General features: G+C 35.6%; 2 protein-coding genes across 2 annotated transcripts in view; both read left to right on the top strand.

Moving 5' to 3' along the window:
• The window catches only part of LOC144631543 (tuberin-like), a 59,701-nt gene that overhangs the window by 8,323 nt on the left and 26,330 nt on the right, over positions 1 to 25,048 (top strand). The window contains exons 5-11 of the mRNA XM_078489989.1: positions 815 to 879; positions 5,915 to 5,960; positions 6,980 to 7,066; positions 9,002 to 9,050; positions 17,303 to 17,428; positions 17,815 to 17,888; positions 24,758 to 24,884. Of these exons, the coding sequence (XP_078346115.1) occupies positions 815 to 879; positions 5,915 to 5,960; positions 6,980 to 7,066; positions 9,002 to 9,050; positions 17,303 to 17,428; positions 17,815 to 17,888; positions 24,758 to 24,884 (574 nt within the window). The remainder of the gene's footprint in view (positions 1 to 814; positions 880 to 5,914; positions 5,961 to 6,979; positions 7,067 to 9,001; positions 9,051 to 17,302; positions 17,429 to 17,814; positions 17,889 to 24,757; positions 24,885 to 25,048) is intronic.
• Positions 11,792 to 15,694, top strand: LOC144631550 (cyclic GMP-AMP synthase-like receptor). The gene has a single exon (XM_078489996.1). The coding sequence runs from the start codon at positions 12,976 to 12,978 to the stop codon at positions 14,215 to 14,217; it is 1,242 nt and encodes a 413-aa protein (XP_078346122.1). The 5' UTR covers positions 11,792 to 12,975; the 3' UTR covers positions 14,218 to 15,694.

Below are 25,048 nucleotides of genomic sequence, written 5' to 3'. Positions count from 1 at the left end.
TTTAAATTTGGTCGCAACAAAGAATCTTATCTTTTACAGTTATTGAAAAGAGGATCTTTTAAGTGTCAGTATTCCTCTCTGCTAGTGGTACTAGCTGCCCTGGCAAAGTTTGCGGCAACAATAACAGAACTACGTATTGTAAGCTGGTGAGAGTGTTGAATAGAAAAACTAATGGGAGAGGGATAAAACAATCACTCATAACTGCAAAACATCGCTTTTGATGCAAAGAAGTGCCATTTTTAGTTAAACGAAATTCCTCAAATAAGCGCTGCATCGGGACTGCGGCGCTTACCGTATTTATTCGATTAAGCGCCCTGGGTGCTTATTAAATTTTTGGACCTTGAGAGTGGGTGCTTATTCAAGGCTGGGTGCTTATTATTAAATTTTCACCATTTACAGAAAATAGTAACTAATAAAAGTTTATTTTGGAACAAAACAATAAATAATACCAAAATGTAAAGCTGTACCAAATCAGAATTTTAACTGTTCATTTAAAGTTTCTGTAAAATACTAAGAAAACTCGGTCTCTGGGGAAGTCTCTTAGTAGTACTTAGTCAATGCAATTTCAATACTTCTCTTGCGTACATCGCTTTTTTGTGGGGTGGGGTGGGCGCTTATTCGAGGCTGGGCACTTATTAACTTTTCCTAACTTTAGGGTGGGCGTTTATTCGAGGTTGGGTACTTAATCAAATAAATACGGTATTCGGGGGCAGTGGTTATTCAAGGGCGGGGGTTATTTGGGGGCTGTGCTTATTTGAGTAAATAGGGTAGTGTAGTGATCAGCTGAATCTTTGTGAATTAATTTTTTGTATAGGTTGGAATTGTTGAAGGCTCTGAGTGACAATGGAAAAGACATCTCATACTTTGAAGAAATGACAGGCAAGAAACTAAAAACACTACTGACAGTAATTATATTAAATATTTGAAAAAAAGTATCTTAAAGAGCAGAATACTTTTAGGACAGTTTTCGCTGAACATTCAACCAAGAAACGCAAAAATCAAGTTACCCAACAAACTCACACCTTGGCACCCTTTTTGAATACAGTAAAGATAAAAGAAAAACTTAGCGCCCAAGTCGCACTTTGAGGTTGGTGCCCAAGGGTCCCAGAGGCTGCAATTCCAATCACACTCTTTTAAAGGCTCTAGAACACCCAACCGTCCTGCCCAAACCCACAACTCAGACCCCAGAACTAGAGCACCTGTCACACTTAAGTGCAAATGGCACAGTGGAAGAGAAACTCTATAAAGTCCCAGATAAATGACACAGCAACAGGGGAGGGGAGGGAAGGGAACGCTGAGAATGCTACACACAATGCCACATCGATAAAACAGTAAACAACAAACGCAAGCACATGGGCTAGTAGCTATGCATGTGGGCAATTCCACATGTATTGAGAGGTGTAAAAATCAAGATTTTTCAAAAGATATTTCAGATGGAATAATGACCTGTGCTGCATTGTAGACATGTTAAAGTATACAGAAAAACAACTTTTACTTTGTCTGTGACAACAGTGTTTTTAGGGGGGTCCCCAAAGTACTGGTTTACCTTCTTAATAATTTACAATATCTGTGATGCACATTTTTAACTTACAAAAATCATACTTTCAAAATGCTTATGAATTCAAACAATTATATTAGGAATATTCCCTCATTTGTGTTGACAAATAACTGATAAAGACTTCATCCAAAATATTTTTAAAAAATAGCAACAGCGATGTGAAGTTCTGTCATGGACGTTACGTAACGTCCATGAAATTTTGTGCATTTTTTTTCTCTCCTGAAGTTATTATTTGAAGGATTCTTAAAAAATTTCTGCTGCTTTGTTACTTATCAAAAGTGAACATTTTGATGATAACAAAACTCTGGTAAACTGTTACATTTTTTAACTAAGTGCAGTTAAAGTTGGTCATGGACGCCATATCATGGATGTTACACTTTTTGCAAAAATGTTGAAAAAAAAGCAAAACTTTATCAAAGTCTTTGGAAAAGGTAAAAAATAGTTAGGCAGTATAGCAGTGGGCAGTTTTTTCCAAAAGACAGGTTTGGGTTGATAAACAGCAAGCTTGTGGAAAGAGATTTGCTGAAAATGCAGGTTAATATGTCATGTAAGGACCGTGAAATGTCCTCAAAAATTTAAATGAGCATTTCACGGGTTTTACATTAACTAGCAAGATAATTTCATTTCCAACTGCCAAGAAATATTGTTTTACTACAAATGATAGAGCCCAACAATTGAAAAAAGTTAATTTATTTGGTAAACTTGAAGAAGAATTCACATAGTGTAACGTCCATGACAATTTTTGTAACGTTCATGACGTTACATTTTTAGTCTCCAAGAAAAACTGTGAAAGATAATGGAGGTGAAAACAAAATTGTCAGTTAACACAATCACTAAACTACATTGACATGGAGAAGATATTTTGAAACTGCTTGAAAGTTTGACAGGAATTTTAAAGTAATGCTAATGCACTAAATTACGTGGTTGATTTTTATGTAACATCCATGAGAGTCGTTTTTCTCAATATTTCTCTGGCACAAATAAGTCAACTGGAAAAAAGAAATAATCAAATTAACACACTAAGGTGCACAGACTTGTACATCAATGAAAAGTTTTAAAACTTGTTTTCATCCTTAGACAATGCAAGTGTAAAGTTCTAAAAATTAGTCTGAATTGTAACGTCCATGACATGGAATTGCCCATGTACGAAACAAGAATTCCACTGGAAGGAAGTCGACCCGAATGCTAGCAATTCAGCAACCAATTTAACCCCACTAACGCTACAAACATACGCCACATAGTAAACAAAATAATGCTACACACTCCTGTTACGACTCTTGTTCCTAGTTGTCAATTATGTTAAATTTCATTTAACTGTATTTATCCAAACTTAAGCTCTCAAACTGTCCCCAAGAGAGATAATTAAATTTAAAAATACAGTTGAATCCGGTAAATCTTGGAGTGGAATCAATCTTATGTATCCAATAAAGGTAACTTGTAAATGCTAATATTTATTTTTTAAAATTAAACTTTAGTATTTACAAGTTTACTTTTATTTGAAAAGTCAGTCAGTTGCACTAATATTAACTCTAACTCTGAGTGGAACCTATCTTAATGAGTAATTTTATTTTTTTAAAAATTGACTCTTTACAAGTTTACTTTTATTTGAAAAAAAATCAGTCTCTAAATCACACATTAAGCTTTATTATAATTATCTACTGTATTATATGTACCGCGGCCCTTATTAAATTTTTCGCGCCTCAAGTGCGGTGCTTATGAGGGCAGCGCTCGCTTATTTGAGGGCGGCACTTATTTGATGGTGGCACTTATTTAATATATTAATTTGGACACCACAAAGAATCTAATCTTTTACAGTAATTAAAAATAGCGTCTTTTGATTGTCAGCATTCATCTCTTGCAAAGCTTGATACCTTCTGATCACAACATTTACAGAACTACGTATTATAAGAATGTTGGATAGAAAAACTAATGGGCGAGCAGTAAAACAATCACTTTGAACTGCAAGACATCGTTTTTAATGGATAGAAATGTCCAAGTTTGTTTTAGAGTTGCTTTGTAGTGCTGTTTTTAGTTAAAGGGATAACAGCTATATATAGACGTTGTTTTAATAATAATATAATAATTATTATTAAAATGTTACCATACCATCTCAGTATATTTTTAGTAATTAATTTTAATTTGTACATATTGCTCAAGCTTTGAGTGGAATCAATCTTACGTATTCAATAAAGGTAACTTGTAAATGCTAAAATTATTTTTTTTAATTAATTACTTTAGTATTTACAAGTTTACTTTTATTTGAAAAAAGTCAGTCTCTAAGTCATTAAGTTTTATTTAATTGATGTATCTACGTTATAGGCAAAGGGATAACAGCTATACAGTATATAGACGTTGATGTTTTAAATAATATTACTATTAAAATGTTGCCATACCATCTCAGTATATTTTTAGTAATTAATTTTAATTTGTACATATTGCTCAAACTTTGAGTGGAATCAATCTTACGTATTCAATAAAGGTAACTTGTAAATGCTAATTTAAATTTTTTTAAATTAATTACTTTAGTATTTACAAGTTTACTTTTATTTGAAAAAAGTCAATCTCTAAGTCATTAAGTTTTATTTAATTGATGTATCTATGTTATAGGCAAAGGGATAACAGCTATATATAGATGTTAATGTTTCAAGTTATAATATTATTAAAAATAATGTTACAATACAATCAGTATATTTTTAGCGGAGCTCCACAGTGGCCCGAAGGGCGGCAGAGTAAAGCCCCATAACCATAGAAAATCCAAAGAAATAGGAAAACCATTAACTTGAGTTTTCATGGTCATGACGCTAGGACGGCTAGGACGTACATTGCCCACTTCAGAAATAGATTAACCCTAACCTCTTTGATACTGGGCATCCACATTATGGTCAATTGACAGCTGTCAATAAATGGTGTCCGCTGACCAGTATCATATGACCATATCGCGGGCTCAGGTGTATAACTCATCAAGGTCATGCGTATTTTTAAAGTTGATCGCTGTCCGGAAAATGGTGTTTCTATTGGATCGCAGGCTCAGGTGCTATTTTTTATGTCTATGGTTAGTGAATTCAGATATATAAATGAAGGACTAAAGTAAATTACCGTGTAGCTCTGCTTTTAGGCTTGGCTAAATCTATTTAAAAGTAATTTATTTTTGTACTTATTGTTCAAATTTTGAGTGGAATCAACGTAACACATTCAATAAAGGTAACTTGTAAATGCTAATTATTTGTTTTAAATTAATAAATAGTATTTACAAGTTTACTTTTATTGAAAAAATCAGTTAGTTAATCACAAGTTCTATTACATATCTACATTACAGGCAAAGGGATAACAGCAATAATGACGTTGCCACACATAATTTGCAAACTCTGCATGTATTGAGTGTATAATGATAGTCAATATTTTTCCTATTAATATAAGCATGCAATGCACTTTGAAATACAGTTAAAACTTGCAAGTAAGAACCTAACATTTAAGAACCTGTTAGGCTAAAATTTGCAAATTAGACCCCATTTTTATAAGAACCTTTTTAGCCTAAAATTTAAAAACAGGTTGTTATTTCCTAAACTTGGTTAAAAATGTTTACTTTTGGGAGGTTTGGGCAATTAATGCTTTCCTGTACATGTATACAATGCCATGTACTTGTTCTAAATGATTAGTGCTTCATTTTTACATTGACACTTGTGTAATATGCTAATTTTACACAAATAATAGGCCGAATATCACTAAAAGTTCTATTGGCAACAACCTATTAACCCTTTTAGCCCCAAGGGGACTGGCCTTTTTCCTAAATCAATAACTATTAGCTGAATGTCCATGTATGATACACCATTTGATCAGAATAGTTCATTTAGCATGTCAACAAATAATGAGAAAGTTATGGCCTTGAAAGAAACGGCTTTAAAATGTAAAAAGAAAAAGGTTTAAAAATGTGTGTATCTCCGTATATAATGGGTATACCCCTAAACTAAAGCTTATTGTACCCCTTTCAATGTCATGGTTAATTTCAGTTATGTTGCATCTCACATATGTATCAGGAAAAAAGTTTCAAAAGTTACAGGGGTTGTCAATCAAGTAAGAAAGAGGGGGAGGAACAATTTTATGTTTTCAAAATGCAGATCTTTCCAAGGCAATTTTGGTGGCAAAAATTAAAATAAAATTAATTGGACAAAAATTAATATTGACCACATTATGACATTATGTGCCAAATGGCACTATCGGGGCTTAAAGGACTAAGAACCTAACCTTAACTGTATAGTGGATCTTGCATATAGTAGATCTTACAATGTACATGTATGTGCGACTACTGCCTAGATCTCCTTACCAGCTTTTTGATTGTATGGTATTAAATTTTAATAGGTCCTTTCCTTTTATCGTGGATGCCAGAGGTTATGCAAAAAGGCAGGTCAGTTCCTGATTCTCATAGACTCGATATCATTATGTTTTTATGTGTTTTATTACTTTTAGCATTGCCATGGCAACTTAAAATGATGTCAAAAACTAGGTTCGTAGCATTACTTTCTGGAGGGGTCACTTGTTATAATCTCGGGTAGGGAGGTGCAGCCCGGTGTCCTAAACCCTGACCCTGTTTAAGACAGGAACCTTTGATTTTCCTACCCTGTTTAAGACAGAATGCCAATAATGTATTTTTGATACCCCGTCTAAGACATAAACAAGTACCAATCACTTGCTCTGTTGTAATAGTGAATTAAGCTAAGTATCAATGCCGAAATCAACGTAAGTCAGCAATACGAATTTGTGAACATTTGGCTTGTGGCTATATAGTTTGTATAAATTTACACCTCTGAAGGCATATAAGCCTATCCTGTTTGACATTGGGCCATGTGAAGATTGGGCCATGTGAACCCCCCCAAAAGGGATGAAATATATACCCCGTTCAAGACGAAAAAGCCTGAAAACCATTCTCTATTGGGCGCAGGTCCTCCTTTAGCCCTATAAGGGAGTATTGCACTAGAAAGCTTTTATTAAAAGTAAATGTTATTTGACATCTTTGTTATACCAAATTAATAACACTTTATTTAACTTTCTCACTTATTGAGAGTCTTTGCCATGGTAACCAGCCTTAGCATGTAAATACTCCAAGGTTCTATAGCTCCTGCTTAATTCATAGATTGATCAAAATAGAAATAGAATTGCAGACCATTTTATAACCTCTAATTTGATACAGGTTTTATCACTTAACATGTGATGAGACATACATGTCCGATATTTGTGATATACATGCAGCTGTGATAAAAATTATTAGTTTTTGTCAACCATATAAATTATCACACATCAAATTATTTAACATGAATGTGATATATAATTCTTTTTATATAATTTTAGCAAGTTATATAAGTTAAATTATTAATTAATAATGAATGAATTATAATTATTTTTTAACTTCTTTTGTTACTTTAATAGAATGGATGTTTTTATGCCCCTTCTGAGTAATGTGATTCATTACAACTCAAGTTTTCTTGACGAGGAGATTGTGTCAGGCATTGTTAGGTTAGTGCAAATAATGTTCCACATGTTGCTCAAAACATGTTTTAGAAATAAGTCATGTTGTATCAGTCAACTGGTTATTACAGTCAAAACACCTCAAGCGTTCCTGTCAAGGGTGGATTAATGATTCCATTATTACAAATTTGATTTCATTCTTTGCTTCAATATTCCATTTTTGGATTGAATATTGCAATGTTCAAACGGCGACTCAATTCAAAACTTGAATGTTGATTGGAGTGTTGTCTGGCTTCACGGGACGGGCACGTGGGAATTCGGCCTGAATTTGCATAAACTAGTCACCTGTCAAATGTCACGCATCATGTTTTCTCTTCATTTTGTTCTTCACGTTCTTTATTTCAACCCTATAATAGTACTAAAAGAGAGGCGACACATTTTGGTACACCGAAAAGGCACAAAAATACAACTGGCAGAAGAAAAAGTGGAAAAAATGTCGTTGACCCATTTTATGCAAATTGGGGAACATTTTCAAATTCTCATGTGTCTGTCGCATGAATGAAATCAACATTCGAGTTTTGAATCGAGTCGCCGTTTGAGCATTGCAATATTCAATTCAAGAATGGAATATTGAAGCAAAGAATGAAATCAAATTTGCAATTATGGAATCATTAATCCACCCTTGACAGGAACGCTTGAGGTGTTTTGACTGTAAACAATCATGTTTGTTTATCAGTAATAATTTAATGACATGATATGGTTCATTTCAGCTCTCCATAACTGAATGCTTGTTGAAATAATAAGAAACTATGATCTTATCTATATTTTGTGAACCTTTCATTCGTAGTAATTTATATACTTCCGTTTTCTCATTCATTGTAGCTGATATTTGAATTTTTGAAGAATTTTATTAAATTTTATTTGTTATTATTGTTATTATTATTATTATTATTATTATTATTACAAGTGAAACCGGTAAAAACAATATGAAATTATATATCCCATAGAAAACAGGTATTTGTAAAAATAGATTAGTGTGTATCAATCAGATCAATCTGCAGCTTACTTTCATAAGCAAATGGCTACATTGTGCGGCTCCAGAAAATATCCATACCCACCCCAAGGATGGTCATTGGAAATTCCGAGAGGGATGGGGGTCTCAATAGCACAAATTTTTTAAAGAAAGTCCAGTATGAAGCTAAACTGGAAATCCCAGGGGGTGGGAGGGTCCAAACCAAAGAACCATCCTTGGGGGAGGTATGGATATTTTTTGGAACCACACCCTGTGGAACCAAGCCTGTACTGCAAAAAACTTGACACGTTAACTTAACCTCGAGTAAAATTTATGGTCTGTGATAATAATTATGTAAATTCTCTGTTATTTCATTATTTTTACATGTTTTTATATTATCGAAACATATTTTTTTTGTCATGAACCTCAGCATGGTTTTTAAACTTACATGTAATTAAGTGTCAGTATTTACATGTAGCCTTATTGGGTTCTGGGATGTTCGTATTATATAAAAAGCCATAAATGTCACTAAAGTATATTCATGCAGGTTTAAACTGGCAACATGTGGGAAACAATCATGTGACAATTTTATTACATTGACACAGTGTGTATTTTTGAGTTTATTTTGACTAACAGGAATGCCCTTGCAAAGTCTTCAAGTCACCTGTAAATAGAAACAAAACAAACAAAAAACTATTTTTGTGATGAAATTGCTATTTTGCAGCATGCAGACTGTACGTTAAATTAAATGCCTTTTTCAGTTTGTTGGGCTAGTGGATCCAATATAATTATGTGACACGCGTCCTGCATACTGGCATCAAGGAGGCCATGGGTTTGATTCCTGTCGGGTACTTAGATTTTTTCTTTGATCCCATGCTCGTGTCATTGTTGAACAATTCATCTTTATTTACACTGTTGGAAAATTTGAAGATTTAAAAGGGCAGTTAAGTTTATCTGTGCCCTCCTTTCAGGGAAACCTGCCATCTTTCAAGAACAACTAAAGAAGAAGAAGAAGTTGAGGTAAAATAGCTAGAAGTGAATTTGTAACTGTTAAATACTCAAGAATAAACGATTTTAAATACAACTGAGCCCGAATATAATAAAAAGGACGGTACAATTTACATGTAAATACAGGGGACAAAGTTTTTTTGCCTGTTTTATGACTATGCGAGAAAAGCAGATCGTAGCGAGGGCTATTGGAATAAAAAAAAATGGAGGTAACCACGCATTTTTCAGGGATATTTATAAACTTTATTTTGGAACAAAAATACTGACTGAAAAAAAACGAATTCGCCTTCACGTACTGACAAAGGCAATAATTACAACTACTTTTAATGTATTTTAAAAGAAAAAGCAACCCAAGAGCATCCATTTTTCCACGAAAAAAAAAGTCCAATTAGGTTTGTGCCAATCAAATATTAGTCATGCCTTAAAGAAAGTTATCACTTCCCTTTTAGAACATAAAAAAGGTGGTTAACACGTGTTATCAATAGTTATAAGAGTTGTTTTTTAACTTCTGTTGAGTCGCTTTTGGAGTCCTTTACACAGTTTTTCTCATCCCCCTCCGAGTAAAATAAATAATCATATTTGCGACTCTCACAATTTTTCACTTGTGCACTACGCCGCATCTCTTGGTAAAAAAGATGACATTTGTTTACCCACGGTAACTGATTTAGCACAGGTGCTTATGGGGCCAAGCATCCAAACAGTAGAAACAAATAATTATTGCAAATTAAACAGCAGGGTCCTTTTTTAGCAATTGGCAGTTAGTTATTAACTGTGATTGCGGTAAGTGGTTTGTGATAATGTTTTTCTTCGTGTTCCTGGCTTTAGAACATGTCCATAAACTGAATTTGGTCACAGTAGAACAATTTTCGTTGCATATAAGTTGCGCACTTGGTCACGTTGCTGTATTTGTCATCATTTTGAGGAAACAATTTTAATCCTGGCGCGCATCCCGTGCAATCGACATGTTGCATGATGTGCGGAGTAAGTGCTTGCTAACAAAAAACTGCGTATAACACAAGAGCTACTAGTAAACACAGAGGCCTGGGCTAAGGGTTGGTAATGACTTGCAGAATACAGCTAAGCAAAAACTTTGGGAAGGTCACTCTGCCTCCTTTTCCGGATGTACACAGGCTAGATTATTAAACTGACCCTTTTATGCAATTGCAAAGAATCTGAGCTACAGTGTATGAGGAATGTATCTTTATTTAGTGTTTGCACAGGTCAATATAAGAGAAAATGTATGAGCTTTTCATCGAAAAAAAAAACTGTTTGTAATATCTGGGTGTCAGCGGCTGTCAATAGAGCGAGGTTCCACTTAATGTGTATTTAAATTTTATATTATATGATTATCAGCCCTACTCTGACACTGTAGTTCTACCAGTCGAAATATTGGCCATTAGAAGCCTGCCAATTTTCATCTTGTCGTACTAGCCCTGCAATACATTATATAATAAGCTTTATTTAAGTTGTTATTTTCTTTACGCTTCTAAAATAAAGATCCAGTACAGTTGCCCAGGGATTGCTGAAGACTGTATTTTGTGGCCAGCGATTTTGGAGCAATGTACAGCCCCGAAATGATCCCCAACCCCGAACTGATCCCCAAATTGACCCTGAAATGATCCCCAATTTTTTTTCACGCTGACCCCGAAGATAGCCCCAAGTAATCTTTGGAATGGCGTTTAAACGTGGAAATGTGGACTGCTCAGTAATAAAGTACACTAGAAAAAAAAAAAAGACTTTATGTAACATTACAATAGTATCATTAGAAATAAGCATCATGACTTCCATCCTCATAAATTCCCACAGAGAGGCGTTAAAAACTTCCTACTACACTTCAAACAAATTTTTTCAGAGACTTTTCCTTCATTGTACTTGTTCTTCATGTACTAAACAACGTCTTCGCCTTTCACAGTCGAAGGAGCGCTCTGATCATTCGCACTTCGCAGGCCGCCATCAGCCTTAACATAATGGCGCATTCATTTTAGATGCCATTTTTACATTTAAATAAATTAAAATGTAAAAAGTTGCCAATACATCTGATCAGTACGCCTGAGTTATAATTAGGGGATTCCTGCTTTTTATTAAAGGAGAAGTTCACTCCAGAATAGCCATCTATTTTCTTTACGCCAATAAAAAGTTTACACAAAGGTATGTTATTCCCCAAAATTTCAGCCTCCAACGTGCCCTTTAAACCTACAAAATCTTTCCCAAAACTCGACAAATGAACACCGCCATCTTGGAGCTGGTAATTTATGCATGACGTCAAAGAGCTCAGCCTGAAGTTTTGCGGGGAAATTTAAATCCTCGAAACTCCTCGTTTCTTCGTCTAGTGACTTTTGTTTGTCAAAATGCCTGTTTGTGTAGCTCCATTTTGCTCAAACAGAGCTCCCAAAAATTAAAAAAACAAGGAGTTTTGACAATCAAAAAAATTTTTCCGCCAAACTTCAGGCTGAGCTCTTTGACGTCACGCATACATTATCAGCTCCAAGATGGCGGCATTCAGTTGACGAGTTTTGGGAAAGATTTCGTAGGGTTGTAGGGAACGTTGGAGGCTGAAATTTCAGTGAATAACATACTTTTGTGTAAACTTTTTATTGGCGTAAAGAAAATAAATGGCTATTCTGAAGTGAACGTACTATATATACTCCTTTAAATCATTGTGCGCTCGTAGTTAGTGCTAGTCCCAAAATCTTGAGGAAAGAGGGAGAGTTCCGTTTTCTGTTACGAATTGGAGTTAAATATGGCCCCAGGGGGGGGGGGTACTCCGGGATCAAAGTGACGGGGATGATCGAATGGAGGCAAAACTCAGGACCCAAAAAAATCCCTAAGTCTTCCGACATTACCCAAAAAAATCCCTGGACCAAAAAAAACGCCCAAAAAAATCCCTAGTCAAATTACCCCTTAATTGCCAAGGCCGCGCCAAGGCACTTTAGTTTGATTTTAATACCCCAAAAAATCCCCTATTTAAATCAAGTCACGCAAAAAAATACCTGCCAAATTCTCCTACCCAAAAAAATCCCGGAATCGAAAATTTCGACCCCCAAAAAATCCTTCGCACATCCCCGTCACTTGGATCCCGGAGTACCCCCCCTGGGAATATGGCCAGGTTATAATCGGACGCACACACAATTACCTTTTACAGAAAAAACAAAAAGAAATGCTACTGGAAAAAGTCTACCAATACAGCTGTTTATTATGCCATAACTTTTATATAATGCGAATTTCATTAAAAACAAAACAAAACAAAAAAATGATACATCGTAGACGTTCTATATCTGTTGATTCTGGTTTTAATTTTGTATATATTCTGGTCACATGACTTGGCAAGTCTGGCCGTGTTATGAAAGTCTTGAAAGACTCTTCAGTGGAACAAACCTGTGTAAATAGCTTATCCGCACGAGGTCTGCTCTCTATAATATGATGGTTATAAGTTAAGACTTCTTTAGTAGCAAATTGGTTGTTAACAAGGACCCCCTTAAAGGCCCTCTCAGACAGGTTTTTACTGTTGCACCAATAATCCGTTATTATTATATAATCGGTAATCGGTAAAAATCAATTACAATAGCAAATAATATAAAAGGCTTGTAATAGAGTGTTTTTATTAAATTTTAAAATAATTAATAATTTATTTCATTGGTTGGTATCGCCAGGGACCTCTGCAAAAACAACAGGTATTATTTATTTCACATATCGGGAAAGTTTGAGGTGAAATCTTATTAATGAACCTTAAAAAAGTTTCAGTTTTCCACCACAGTCTATGGTAGCTAAAGTTGAGTGCCAAACCCCGAAAACCCATCTGAGAAGGTCCTGGGAACGAAAGTGCTTTCCGCTGGCTCCGAGTACCACTGACTTAAGATCGAAACCGAAAGCTTGCGGAAGCCGGAAGTATCTGTAGACTGTGCTCGTGGAAAGATTTTGTTTTCTGAAATCAACTGCAATGCACCACCGCTTTGGTTCCTTGAATCCTGAACATTATGGTGGTATGCCATCATTCTTATCGCACATACACAACCAACGGAGGGAAAACACAGAGACAATGGATGACGGAAGTTTCATTTATTCCTGCGCTGGTAGGGATAGCTCGATTTCAACTCATCTAGCTGAAGTTGGAAGGCCTCTTGAACAAGGTGGAGAAAACCAAGAAATCCAAGTCGCAGTCGAAAAGTTTGTCAGTGACTTGTTGAAATGTGTTGGAAAACTAGAAGGCCGTTTTATCAACAAAGTTATTCCGAGTGGAAGTTTTTACGAGGGAACAAAAGTTACGGCGCCTAATGAGTTTGACTTCATGGCCGAAATTCAAGTTTTGTCGTTTCCTGGAGCTTGTAAAGTCCAGTGGCACAGTGCATATCCTGGTCAACCTTTGGTGCAACCGCATCCTTTCCTTGCAAACACAATTTTTTCTGATGTGATATCTGGTTCTTCTGGCCTTGGTGCAGGATCATTCTATAATGCTTTTGAGAAAGTATTGCGTGCTGCTCTGGATGTGATGGATCCACCTCCGCCTTGCTGGGGAAGGTCAGTAGGGATTGGTTATAAAGGCCCCTCGATCACCTTAGTTTTGACCTGGAATGGACGAAAATACAGAAAGTTTGAAATTTACATTGACATTACACCTGCTATTAAGTTTTTCCACTGGCCTCAATGGACAGATATGTCTGCAGCAGAAGCAGCTAAAAGCAATCTTAGTGGTCTAACAAGTTTCGAAGCTGCCAGGGAATCATACTCCAAAACTCTGAAGGACAAAGTTACAAAGCTTGGTTTTCATGTGGTCCCAATAACTCCACTGTGGCGTGTATCATTTTCAGTTGCAGAGATGCACATTCTAAAAATGTTTAGCCCAGACAGTAACCGCCTAACCTGTTACCGATGTGCAAAGTACTTCCGTGACCAGCGCAAGGGAGACAGTGCAGTCCTAACTTCTTATGTCTTGAAAACTGCATTCCTTTTTGAACTGGAAAAGTTCCCAGAAGACAAATTCTGGAGCAATGAACAGCTGTTTACACGCTTGTATGGTATGATGAAACACCTTCTAATTGAATCCAAAGAAGAAGTGCTTGGTAGTTACTTTGTCTCCAGCTTTTCTGTAAGCAAGAGTCCAGTTTTTGATGAACATACCATCCGTGCCATAGAAAGAATTTTGGAAGACTTCAATTTACTAGCGATACTTGGACCAAATTAAAAGCAAGTTGTTGTCGTTAAGTCAGAAATCAATTACCTGTTTTTTGTTTTAGAGTTTTTGATCTCAGCTTTAAAATTATGTGATGGATGTGATGACAATAGTGATAACAATAAAATTATGATGACCAGTTTTGGAACTAAATCCGTGATCTAGTGTATTTATCTGAAGAATTGACTATTGATTTCTTTTGTTGTATGGCATGCAATTTCATTACCAGAATTGGAGCAGACAACTTTTAAACTTTGCAAGATTAACACAAATCTACCCTGGAATGTAAGGGTATGTGATCTGAGTATTTCATGTATTTTATGTAGCAAGGAACTAGAACAAAACAAAGTTGTTGAATATTTTTGATGCTTTTAACTAAATATATTTAATGCCTTAAAGATGAATTCCAGTCCGTACTGCGCAATCTCGGCTGCAATGTTTATGTGAGCCCACACAAAGGCGAATGTTTACAAGCAAAACTAAAAATTCCGCGACAAACTTACCTTTTTCTTCATAATTAACGCCAGATATCCGTGCAGAACAAATAATAATGAGTAGAGGAACCTTGACGCTATTTCAAACCGACGTTTCAGCTCATCGGAAATTCTTGAACGAAACGAACTGTAATGGCGGACTAAAAAACTTCATGTATGCTGTCACCAAAGTGTAACGTTTCAACAAATTCAAAACAAAAACGAAAACAAACCCCGAGTCTGCGCAGTACGGACTGGAAATCAGCTTTAAACTGTCTACTCAGGGCTCAAAATAATTATTAATTTTTTTTCAGTCATCTTGACTGGCCAAACAGATTTTAGCTCAGTCACGTGTCATTTCTGACTGGTCAAAATATTGAAAGTAATGATTTTTAACTACCACTCGTTTTGCATAAAATGACACACCATTTCTTCACTGTTTTTGGCTGCATATTTCTTATTATTATTCAACAAATGCGCGCGCTGCCCATATATGGTCAAAATGTAAACGTTATCTGTCATCCATACATAAAAATATCCTGCGATATACGTAGGGTGCAGAGATTCGTTCACTTCAAAGTCTTGTAAAGCGCTGCATAATTACAATTTTTCTATCTTCAAAATGTGTTTTGTTAACAATTTGTTGAATAATAATTAAACAATTGTCCTGCTCCTATCTTATGGAATATCGTCTGATTTTAGCCAACTCGGCCTACGACCTCGTCTGCTAAGTATCAGGCGATATTCCACGCGATTTTGCAGGATAATTGTTAAAAATTTAATATTTATGTCCTTCTCAAATCAGATTCTGGTTACAAAGCTTTAAATGTTCTTTCAACACACTCTCTTTGTTGACATGAGAAGTTTTGCCAAGTACTGACTTTAACGTAACTACCGGTACATGTATACGGGTCAAAAACTAGCAAAAAAGGTGCATTCTGTTTTAGGACATGTAAATAGGAATGAAATGTATATTGTGAGGTTCAGATTAGGAAATAAACGCGACTGTGAACGTTGTGGAGTTGCTCTGTCTATACAGTAAGCTTATTAGTCACATTTGATGAAATAAAAATGCAACACAGTTACGGTAATTCAAGGCTTAATTTATATTCTTTCTGAAACCTTTTTTTCTATCCCAGTATTTGACCGGTCAAAGTGACCAGCAAACTGAAACTTTGTCCGGACAAATTGTCATCTTGACGGGACATTGTCCATTAAATTGACCAGCCGTTATTTTGAGCCCTGCTACTTGCTCAATATTGTACATATTCTTTAAGTTTAGATTATAAGCAGATAACATATTTTTATATTTGGTATTTTTTAAGAAATATATCTTAAGTCAGTTGATAAATAGCAGGAATAAAAAAGACGTGGACACTTGTCAAGAATTATTTGTGAACATATGTTATTATATGCTGGGATAGAGAATCATCATCAGATTTGAGATGAATCCCAAACTGAATCTACCGTATCCTGCAGGCCTTTGGTTCAGTTTACCATCTGATTGGTTGTGGCATAATCAACATGTCAAAGTCAGTTAATGAGTCAAAGTCATCATTGAATCACAGTGTTTGTGCTTTTATAAGAATTAACATTGTTTAGTGGGCTAATAACAGGCCTTCCTTCATTGACAGTAAAAATATGAAGTATAATAATTTTCAATTTATGGTAAATTTCAATATATAAATTTGTGTATGTTACTGGATATCTTATTAAGACCCACATTTTTATTGTGGTGATTAATATCTTTCCAGCAGCATAAATAAAGCATTTGTAATTGATTGAAAATTAATGACAATTAACAGTATTAAATAATTAATTAATGATTTAAGTGCATCTTGCCAAAGCTTTTTTAGTCACTGTTGGTTGCACATAGTATTACATAATTATCTCTTCACATCAGTACAAAATCAAGGAGTACTTATGTAATAAAAATAATAAAATAAAATAATAAATGGGAATTTGCAGCTGTGGCACTTCCACAGGGTGGAGCTTCTTCCACTCTTCCTGATCAAATAAGAATTTTCAGTGTTGATTTTTGCGAAGGGAGGAAAACCGGAGGGAGGAAAACCCACCAAGTGAGGACGAGAACCAACAACAAACTCATATATGACGTTGGGTCTGGGAATTGAACCCGGGCCACAATAATAGGAGGCGAGTACTCTCACCACCGTGCCATCCTCGCTACCCCAAGTTGGAAAATTAAATGATAAATCAATAGCATGTTAAATCAATAGCATTGTACGTCCAACCAGCAAATTAAAACAATCTACAAGCAAACCTCTCTGAAAACAAACAATACTGGTAGATTGGTGCCATTCAGTCATTCTGCCATTTCCTTGAATAGGGTGACCTAAAACATGTCTACAAGCAAAAAACAACACTTTTTGGAAAATAAAGTATGTAGTTTTACCACTTCATTGATCCCTATCTCCAAGTAAATTAATGATGTATGCAGTGTGAGCTACATTAATAGCCTATACAATCATGTTTTTCAGCACTTGCACCAATGCAGTTGTAGCTGACAAAAAAAAAGTGCAAAATAGCACTTGAGAACTTGCATCTATTTATGCTATTTCAGTGCTTATTATATAAACTATTCTTCATTTGAACTCTTTTTTTAGTTATGCTTGAGCCTGTTGGATGCTGTCGTCCGTTACAGCTGTCTGCCATCTAATGCCTTGTTTGAGTTCATAGCCACTGCCTGTCGAGCTGTAAACATTGAGAAATTCTGCCAGCACAGCTGGAAGGTAACTGTTGTGTGTTATGGTACCTAACTAATGGAAAGTTGAAACCGCCCTTACAGACAACCTCCATTTAGGGTCCCAGCAGGCACATAATATATACAAACACTAACATTTTTAACCTCGCTCCCAGAAGTGGGCACCTCTCAAATGGATACTATTTTAGGTCTCAATGGTGATTTTAATGGTCTAATAGAGTCAACTCTCACTATAAGGGACACCTTTGGGACCACAACTTGGTGTCCGTAATAGAGAAAGTCCAAAGCCGAATTTATTTTCAGTAATTTTTATTTGCCAGGACTTCAGCTACTGTCTGTAATAACAGGGTGTCCGTAATAGCAAGGTGTCTGCAAAGCAGGGTATTTAAAATGTATGTTTGTTTGCCATTTTAGATAATGAGAAATTTGCTTGGGACTCATCTGGGACATAGTTGTGTTTACACCATGTGTAATATCATGGAGGACAGGTAGAGTCATCTCATTTCCCTATATAAAAGCAATAATAGTTATTGAAGGTAATTCTTACCAACAGTAGTACCTGGTACCACAGGCCTGCAATGTGTGCAAAGGGCTGTAGTTTTAAAGTGCTCAGTGGGCAATAGGGCTGCGACGATACACTTTCTCACAATACGATATGAACCTCGATACAAATGCCACGATACGATACACAATACGATACAACATTACATACAACTGACAAGTGCCATAATTTAACTAAATTCTGTTGGAAACTCAGTTTTTTCCACTTTCTCAGCAGTGAAAACTTATTTGCAAAGTGAAGTTCTTATAAATCGCACATTTTTGCTTGTGGGCGCACAAGGCTGTGTCAGTCGACAACTACTTGTCACATCTTTAAAGAATAAGTGATCAGAAGTGAAGCAGAATGGAACTTCCTTGTCTCCCCAGTTAAATCGCTATTAAGAGCTCTGACTTGCAGGGTGTTCATTAGGCATCGGGGATCGGAGAATTCTCCGGCTACTACGTAGATTTCTCCGGCTAAATTTCAATGCCTTTAGCCATTTTTTTTTATTCAGATGTGGAGCCGTTCAAAAAAATTATTTTTCGTTCATGTAAATAATGTATGGCATTGAAAATTGTTTATATACATCTTGCTGAAATAGACATGTCACGGACATTTAAACCTCTTTGTCAGTAATGAGTAATTTAAACGTCTTCTGACATTGATTAAGCTCTGGCTTTATACTAAAATAATAATCATTAAATTTAGTACACTAATAAAAGAAAAACTTATCGACGGTTTGTGTGGATAATTTGGTTAGCTCGAGGCGTTATTTTACGCGCGAAAGTCTTGTTTGTAATATAGAGTGAACTTAAAATACATGTAGAAGTTAATGCTTAAAATAGAACAACTGAAATCGACAAAGTCACGAAAGAAAACTGGACCAAATAAAAGCCAAAAGCAATGAACTTAAATTCGGAAAAAACGATTTTTGTGATGTGCGCTAGTATGCAAATTTGAGATGTTTACGATATCTTTAATATGAGTGTCAAATTACCGCTAAGGCAAATGCAAATTTCGGTAATTTCTGTTTTAATTATGATTTGAGAAAAGTTAACTTTTATTTATTACTGTACAGGGAACAAAGATGAAATATTTATTGATAATACTTCGCAATTTATTTCATTCAAGAAATTGTATTTTAAACTAAACACACAAAGTTTTGTGACTTTTGTGGTGAGAGCGAATGCATTCAATTATTTTCCGACTGGCGTGTTGTCGCCCGGTTGTCGCCGACAGATCAAAAAGCGGGAATATGTTCTCACGTCTCGTGCGGTGCTATTTTATAGGTTTTATTATTACAGCGTTTATTTTTGTCTCCTTGATCAGTTTGCAGCATTTTGAGAAATAGCTTTTATTTGAATGCTCAGATTTTATTTGGTATACGACATTACTCTTGGAGAAGAAGAGCTAGAGCTCTTGTGGAACAGTACTTGCTTGTTAATGCAAAGAAGAACTCAACACTTTAGAACCATTTTCAGGTGTGCATTGTTTGTTTAGTCGCTAGCTAGAGAGAATTAAAATTTGCTATCAGATAACAGGAAATGGCATCTCAGAGGATTCAACAATCCAAAATTTCCTGGGGTGCATGCCCCCAGACCCCCCTAGTATGGAACGAGCTACGCTCGTTCCGTTAAAGAGCTTCGCTCTTTGACAAAAAATTATCCGGCTACTTTACACTATTCTGTACAGGCCCGCAAATGATCCCGGCCCGCAAATGATCCCGGGACAGCAAATGATCCCCAAATTGGACCGCAAATGATCCCAGGACCGGAAATGATCCCCAAATTGAACCGTAAATGATCCCTTGACCGGAAACAGTCGCCCGACCGTAAACGATGGATTTGCGTGGACTAAAGAATTTGGACAGGGGATTTAACATTTATTAGAAGCAGTTTTTTTTCTTTATAATACAGCAATAACAAAAACAATTAACACCAGAGAATGTTTCGTATTTGAACGACTTTAATTCAAAACTGATATATCGATATAGCTGCTACATATGTACTGATTACTGACCTAAAACGCGACATAAAGTTTAACAATCCAACCAACAGAAATAAGAACTCTCTCTAAAAAAATATTTATTGCAGCGAAATGCTTTTAGCTGATAGCCATTCATTCACACGCATCACGCAGCGTTTAAAGCGATAATGTCTAGACGAAAAGTCACTGAAAAGTCTAGAAGAAAGTTGAGTTTTGTTGCTTATTGCAATCACCTCCGCCTCTTGTTCTTGAGCTACTCTCTTTCGAAATCTGTGGTTTATTTTTTCCTTCGAATGTCTTTATCAGGTCACTGAAATAAATTCTGACACAGGATTTTGGCTACGGTTTCGCGTAACTTTCAGTGCAGGGGCGGAGATGATTGACAGTAAGAAATTTGCACGTGCAAAAGTGACAGCTCTACGTGTGCGGTATGCAAATAAATCTACCCAGAGACGCTGTGATAATACCTCAATCGCTTACTGTAATAACTTAATATTTGCAAGAGCGAATTGTGACTGAGGAAAATGTGTTTTCAAATAATGGCTTATAAACTACAAGTGTGTCATAACCTCCGAAATTCGCACGTAGAAATTTTGTGCGCTTCCAAGGAAAGGAAACTCGTGTTTACCTTGGCAGCATTGTACAGGAAAAAATTCAAAGTGATTAATTAGACAGCAGAGACATCTTCGAAGATTCATGTATATTTTTGAGATGCATTTTCTAAACGAAAAACTTAAATGTTCACATGTTAATTTTATTTCGCACGGTATTTTTACCGCTTTTCATCGTTGCGTTTTTGCAACGGCGCTTGTCTTTTATAAATATCACCATCCGTAGACTATTTATAAAGTCCACGCCATTCCAAATATTTTGTTGTATAATTTACACGAATCATTTCCGGTACTGGGATCATTTGCGGTCCAATTTGGGATCATTTGCGGCCCCAGGATCATTTGCGGGTCGGGATCATTTGCGGGCCTGTACAATTCTCCTGCTACTTAAAATATTAATGAAAACCCTGGACTTGGGTAAAAAGTCATTAAAATTAGTAACTTCTGAATGCTGATGAAGAATATTTTATTGTTTCACGATATTACGATATTTTGTTTAAATACCGATATTCATATCTTGACAAAAAATATCGCAATTCACCGGTGCACCGGTGTATCCTTGCAGCCCTAGTGGGCAATGCACCCTCTGCACATACTATGTGCGTAAAATGCAAGTGTAAAAAGCAGATGGCACAGATCATGATAAGAAGAAAAATTTCACATTCCTGGAACAAAGTACCCTGTGTGCCAGAGGTTTTTCATAATACATTTATGGCAAGGCCTCAGAGTGTGATCTGTTAGCGGCAAAGCCAGGAGTTCAGGCTTTCATGGGTTAAATGTTACTCGTAAAAGAAAAATAGAACCACTGGCACCCACGTTAAGTAGAAAGTAACCTTGTAAAAAAATGTATGATTAAGATGTTTAAGATATTATAGTATTGAAATGTTGTTGTGATATCAGTAGATTTTTAGTAATAAATAATTTTTTTAATTTATTTATTTTTTGAGTGGAACCCATCTAAAGTATTTAAATAAGGCACTCTTGTAATAGGTTAATTTTATTTTGAGCCCAGATCGACTCTTTACAAGTTTACTATTATTTGAAAAGTCAGTCAGTTCATCACACAGTTTAAGTTTTATTATATGTATCAGCTATATAGACGTTAATGTTCAAATGATATTCAAAATGTTGCTGTTCATCAGTAGATTTTTAGTAATAATATTAATTTTTTGCACTTATTGCATGGACTTTGAGTGGAATCAATCTTAAGAATTCAATAAAGGTAACTTGTAAATGCAAAAACTTTATTTTTAAAATAAAAATTTTTGTATTTACAAGTTTACTTTTATTTGAAAAATCAGTCGGTAAATCACACAGTTTAAGTTATATCGTGTTTGACATAGGAGCACGCATCCTTAATTTCTTGTGGTTTCCTGTGCACATACTGGATGTTCTATATATACCAGGGGAAGTTTTGAAATAAGCAAAATGCCTCGTCTTCATTTTATTGACCTCGATTTAATGGGTGTGCACACATGGACTTTGCCGCACATGACATCGCATACAAAATGGACCTTCAATGGTACTTTGATTTGTACGGTTAACTTTTTTTGGTAAAATTTAATTTTACTTACTTTCCTTTCCATTTTGTTGTAATGTTGTTCAAAATAGTTTACCAAAGTCTCACAATAGGAAGGTGTGTGTGACGTCTGGTGAATACATTAAACAGGAGATTGTTGCTTTGTTGTCAACCTTCTCGCCTTCAATGACTAATGTCCATGCTGTTTCAATGACTCAAACAAGGCACGTCCTGATCAGCTGTTGTACTCAGTAGTCATTAAGCAACATGATCACGACTCGTGGACACTGGCTACCGAGTTGTTTATCTCGGCAGTAATTGTGCCACAAATGAAATCTATTGCATTGTAAATCTTTCGATTTTTTTCAGTCTCGGTGGCTATTGTGCCATTCTATCATGTGTGATTTTGTTACGCACGGGGAAAATTGTGCAGGCCAATTGTGTAAAGTGGACAAATTTAAGGCACACAAAATTGACTCAAACGAACTTCCCGAATCTATGATTATTACTAGTTTTATATATCTATGTTAATAGGCAAAGGTATAACAGCTATATAGACGTTGATGTTTCAAATAATATTCAAAATGTTACTGTTCTATCAGTAGATTTTTAGTAATTAATTAAATTGTACTTGTTGTTTGAACTTTGAGTGGAATCAATTTCACTTATTCAATAAAGGTAATTAGTAATGAGTCAAATTTATGTTTTACAATTAAATTTGACTATTTACAAGTTTACTATTATTTGAAAAGTCAGTCAGTAAATCGTACCTGTAGTTTAATAATAATAATAATAATAATAATAATAATAATAATAATAATAACAGTTCTTAGCACGCACTTTACATACGTCTCAGTGTGTTTACATTTGAAGTTTAAAAGTAAAAATATAAAAACCCGATTTAAATTACAATCAGATAAAAATACGCTAAGGATAACCTAATTTAATTACAATTGATAAAAAATAAGAATAAAAATGACAATTATTATAAAAACATGGCGAACTTGTTAAAAATAATTATATCGACCTAAATAAATATGTCTTTAAAAGTGTTTTAAAAGTGGAGACTGAAGGGGCATTCTTTACTGTTGTTGGTAGTGTGTTCCAAAGTCTCGGCGCAGCAATGGAAAAGGCCCGATCTCCGTATGTAGAGGTGGCCTATCTTGGAAATTTAAGCAAATTTTGCGAGGCCGAGCGTAGACAACGTGATGGCACGTATTGGTCAAGAAGATCAACAATGTATGACGGAGCATAGCCGTTCATAGCTTTATAGGTAAACAACAAGATCTTAAACGAAATGCGTTCGCTAACAGGCAGCCAGTGTAATTGTTGTAGAATAGGGCTTATGTGTTAAGTTTTTTTGTATGTATCTACGTTTTAGGCAAAATGTTAACAACTATATAGATGTTAATGCTTCAAATAATATTTAAAATGTTACCATACTATCAGTAGATTTTTGGTAATCAATTTTTTGCACTTATTGCTTGAACTTTGAGTGGAATCAATCTTACATATTCAATAAAGGTAACTTGTAAATGCTAATATTTATTTTTTAAACTTAAATTTACATTAGTATTTACAAGTTTACTTTTATTTGAAAAGTCAGTCAGTAAATCAGACAGTTCAAGTTTTATTATATGTATCTACATGTATGTTATAGGCCAAGGGTTTTCCAGTATATACATGTAATGCCACACATTGCAAACTCTGCATGTATCATTAAGTGTCTATGATAATAAGCGATATTGTTTCTAGACCTATTAATAATATATGGCATGCAATGTCTGCAATGCATGTAAAGGGCTACAGGATACAAAGACCACTGCACTCATTTCCCCTCTTTATGCATTTATCTTTTTATTTTCTGTATTATAGTGGATATTTTATAAGATAGTAGATCTTACATTTCGCATGAATAAATTTTGCCATTTATAACAAAGCCACTAGAGTGCGATCTGTTAGGGGCAACGCCACGAGTGTTGCATTTTTAAGGGTTCAACCCTACTCACAAAAGAAAAATAGAACCTCTGGAACACAAATTAAGTAAAAAGTAACCTTGCAAAAAAAATGTGGCAGTCAGCAGAGACATCAACAGTTGAAGTGACAGTAACACCAGTAGTTATGAAATATTGGGAGTGAAAACTTGTGTTTACATCAAACCCAAGACTTTGCTTACTTCCTTGATCAAGTTATACGAGATTTCATTTCCAAATGTTTATTGGGTGATGTGTAGTGTAAGGTAAAGTCTGCTTCAAGCCTAGTGGCCCATACAGGCCGGAGCTTATCCCAATTTCCGTAGCATTAAGCGACTAGGAGTATTTTCTACTCCCCCCTGGATGGGATGCTAGTCCATCACAGAGTTACCCCCAGCAGTAAGTTCGCCGGTACCCATTTATACACCTGGGTGGAGAGAGGCACTGTGAGAGTAAAGTGTCTTGCCCAAGAACACAACGCAGCCCCCCGGCCAGGCCTCGAACCCGGGCCGTTCGACTCGGAGGCGAGTGCGCTAACCATTAGGCCATCGCGCCTCCCATGTGTATTGTGCCTTATGTGTTGTGTGCCTTATGATAAAAAGAAAACAAGGTGATTTTAGTTTTAACATGTGGGGTAACGAGTGGTCTGTCTATCCACACCAACTTACATCTTGTACTGTTTGTTTAAAAATTGTGCAATTTTGTGTCCTTTTTTGGCAATGTATAGTGACCATGGCTCTGATGTTATGTTACTGCGAGGTTCAGTGTTTTTCATTGGAATGTGTCTGTGGGGCTCACAGAAGGTACCAAACCTCAAGTACTCCAATTCAACTGTCTTGCCTTCTATGTTACAGGTGAGAATTCTACCCAGGGGGGTTCTCGGAATTTCAAGTGACGGGGATGATTGAAAGGGGGCAAAAATCAATACCCCCAAAAAATCTCCAGCGCTTCCAACATAACCCAAAAAATCCCTAGATCAAAAACTGACCCCTTAAAAAACAACAGCAAAACATGTTTG

This window comes from Oculina patagonica, chromosome 12, assembly GCF_052425735.1.
Source record: "Oculina patagonica isolate OP01 chromosome 12, crgOcupat, whole genome shotgun sequence".
Taxonomy (NCBI): domain Eukaryota; kingdom Metazoa; phylum Cnidaria; class Anthozoa; order Scleractinia; family Oculinidae; genus Oculina; species Oculina patagonica.
This window is presented reverse-complemented; position numbering and strand designations above follow the sequence as displayed.

Coding starts and splice junctions, on each gene's coding strand:
- LOC144631550 (XM_078489996.1), top strand. CDS start 12,976: ATGCACCACCGCTTTGGTTCCTTGAATCCTGAACATTATGGTGGTATG.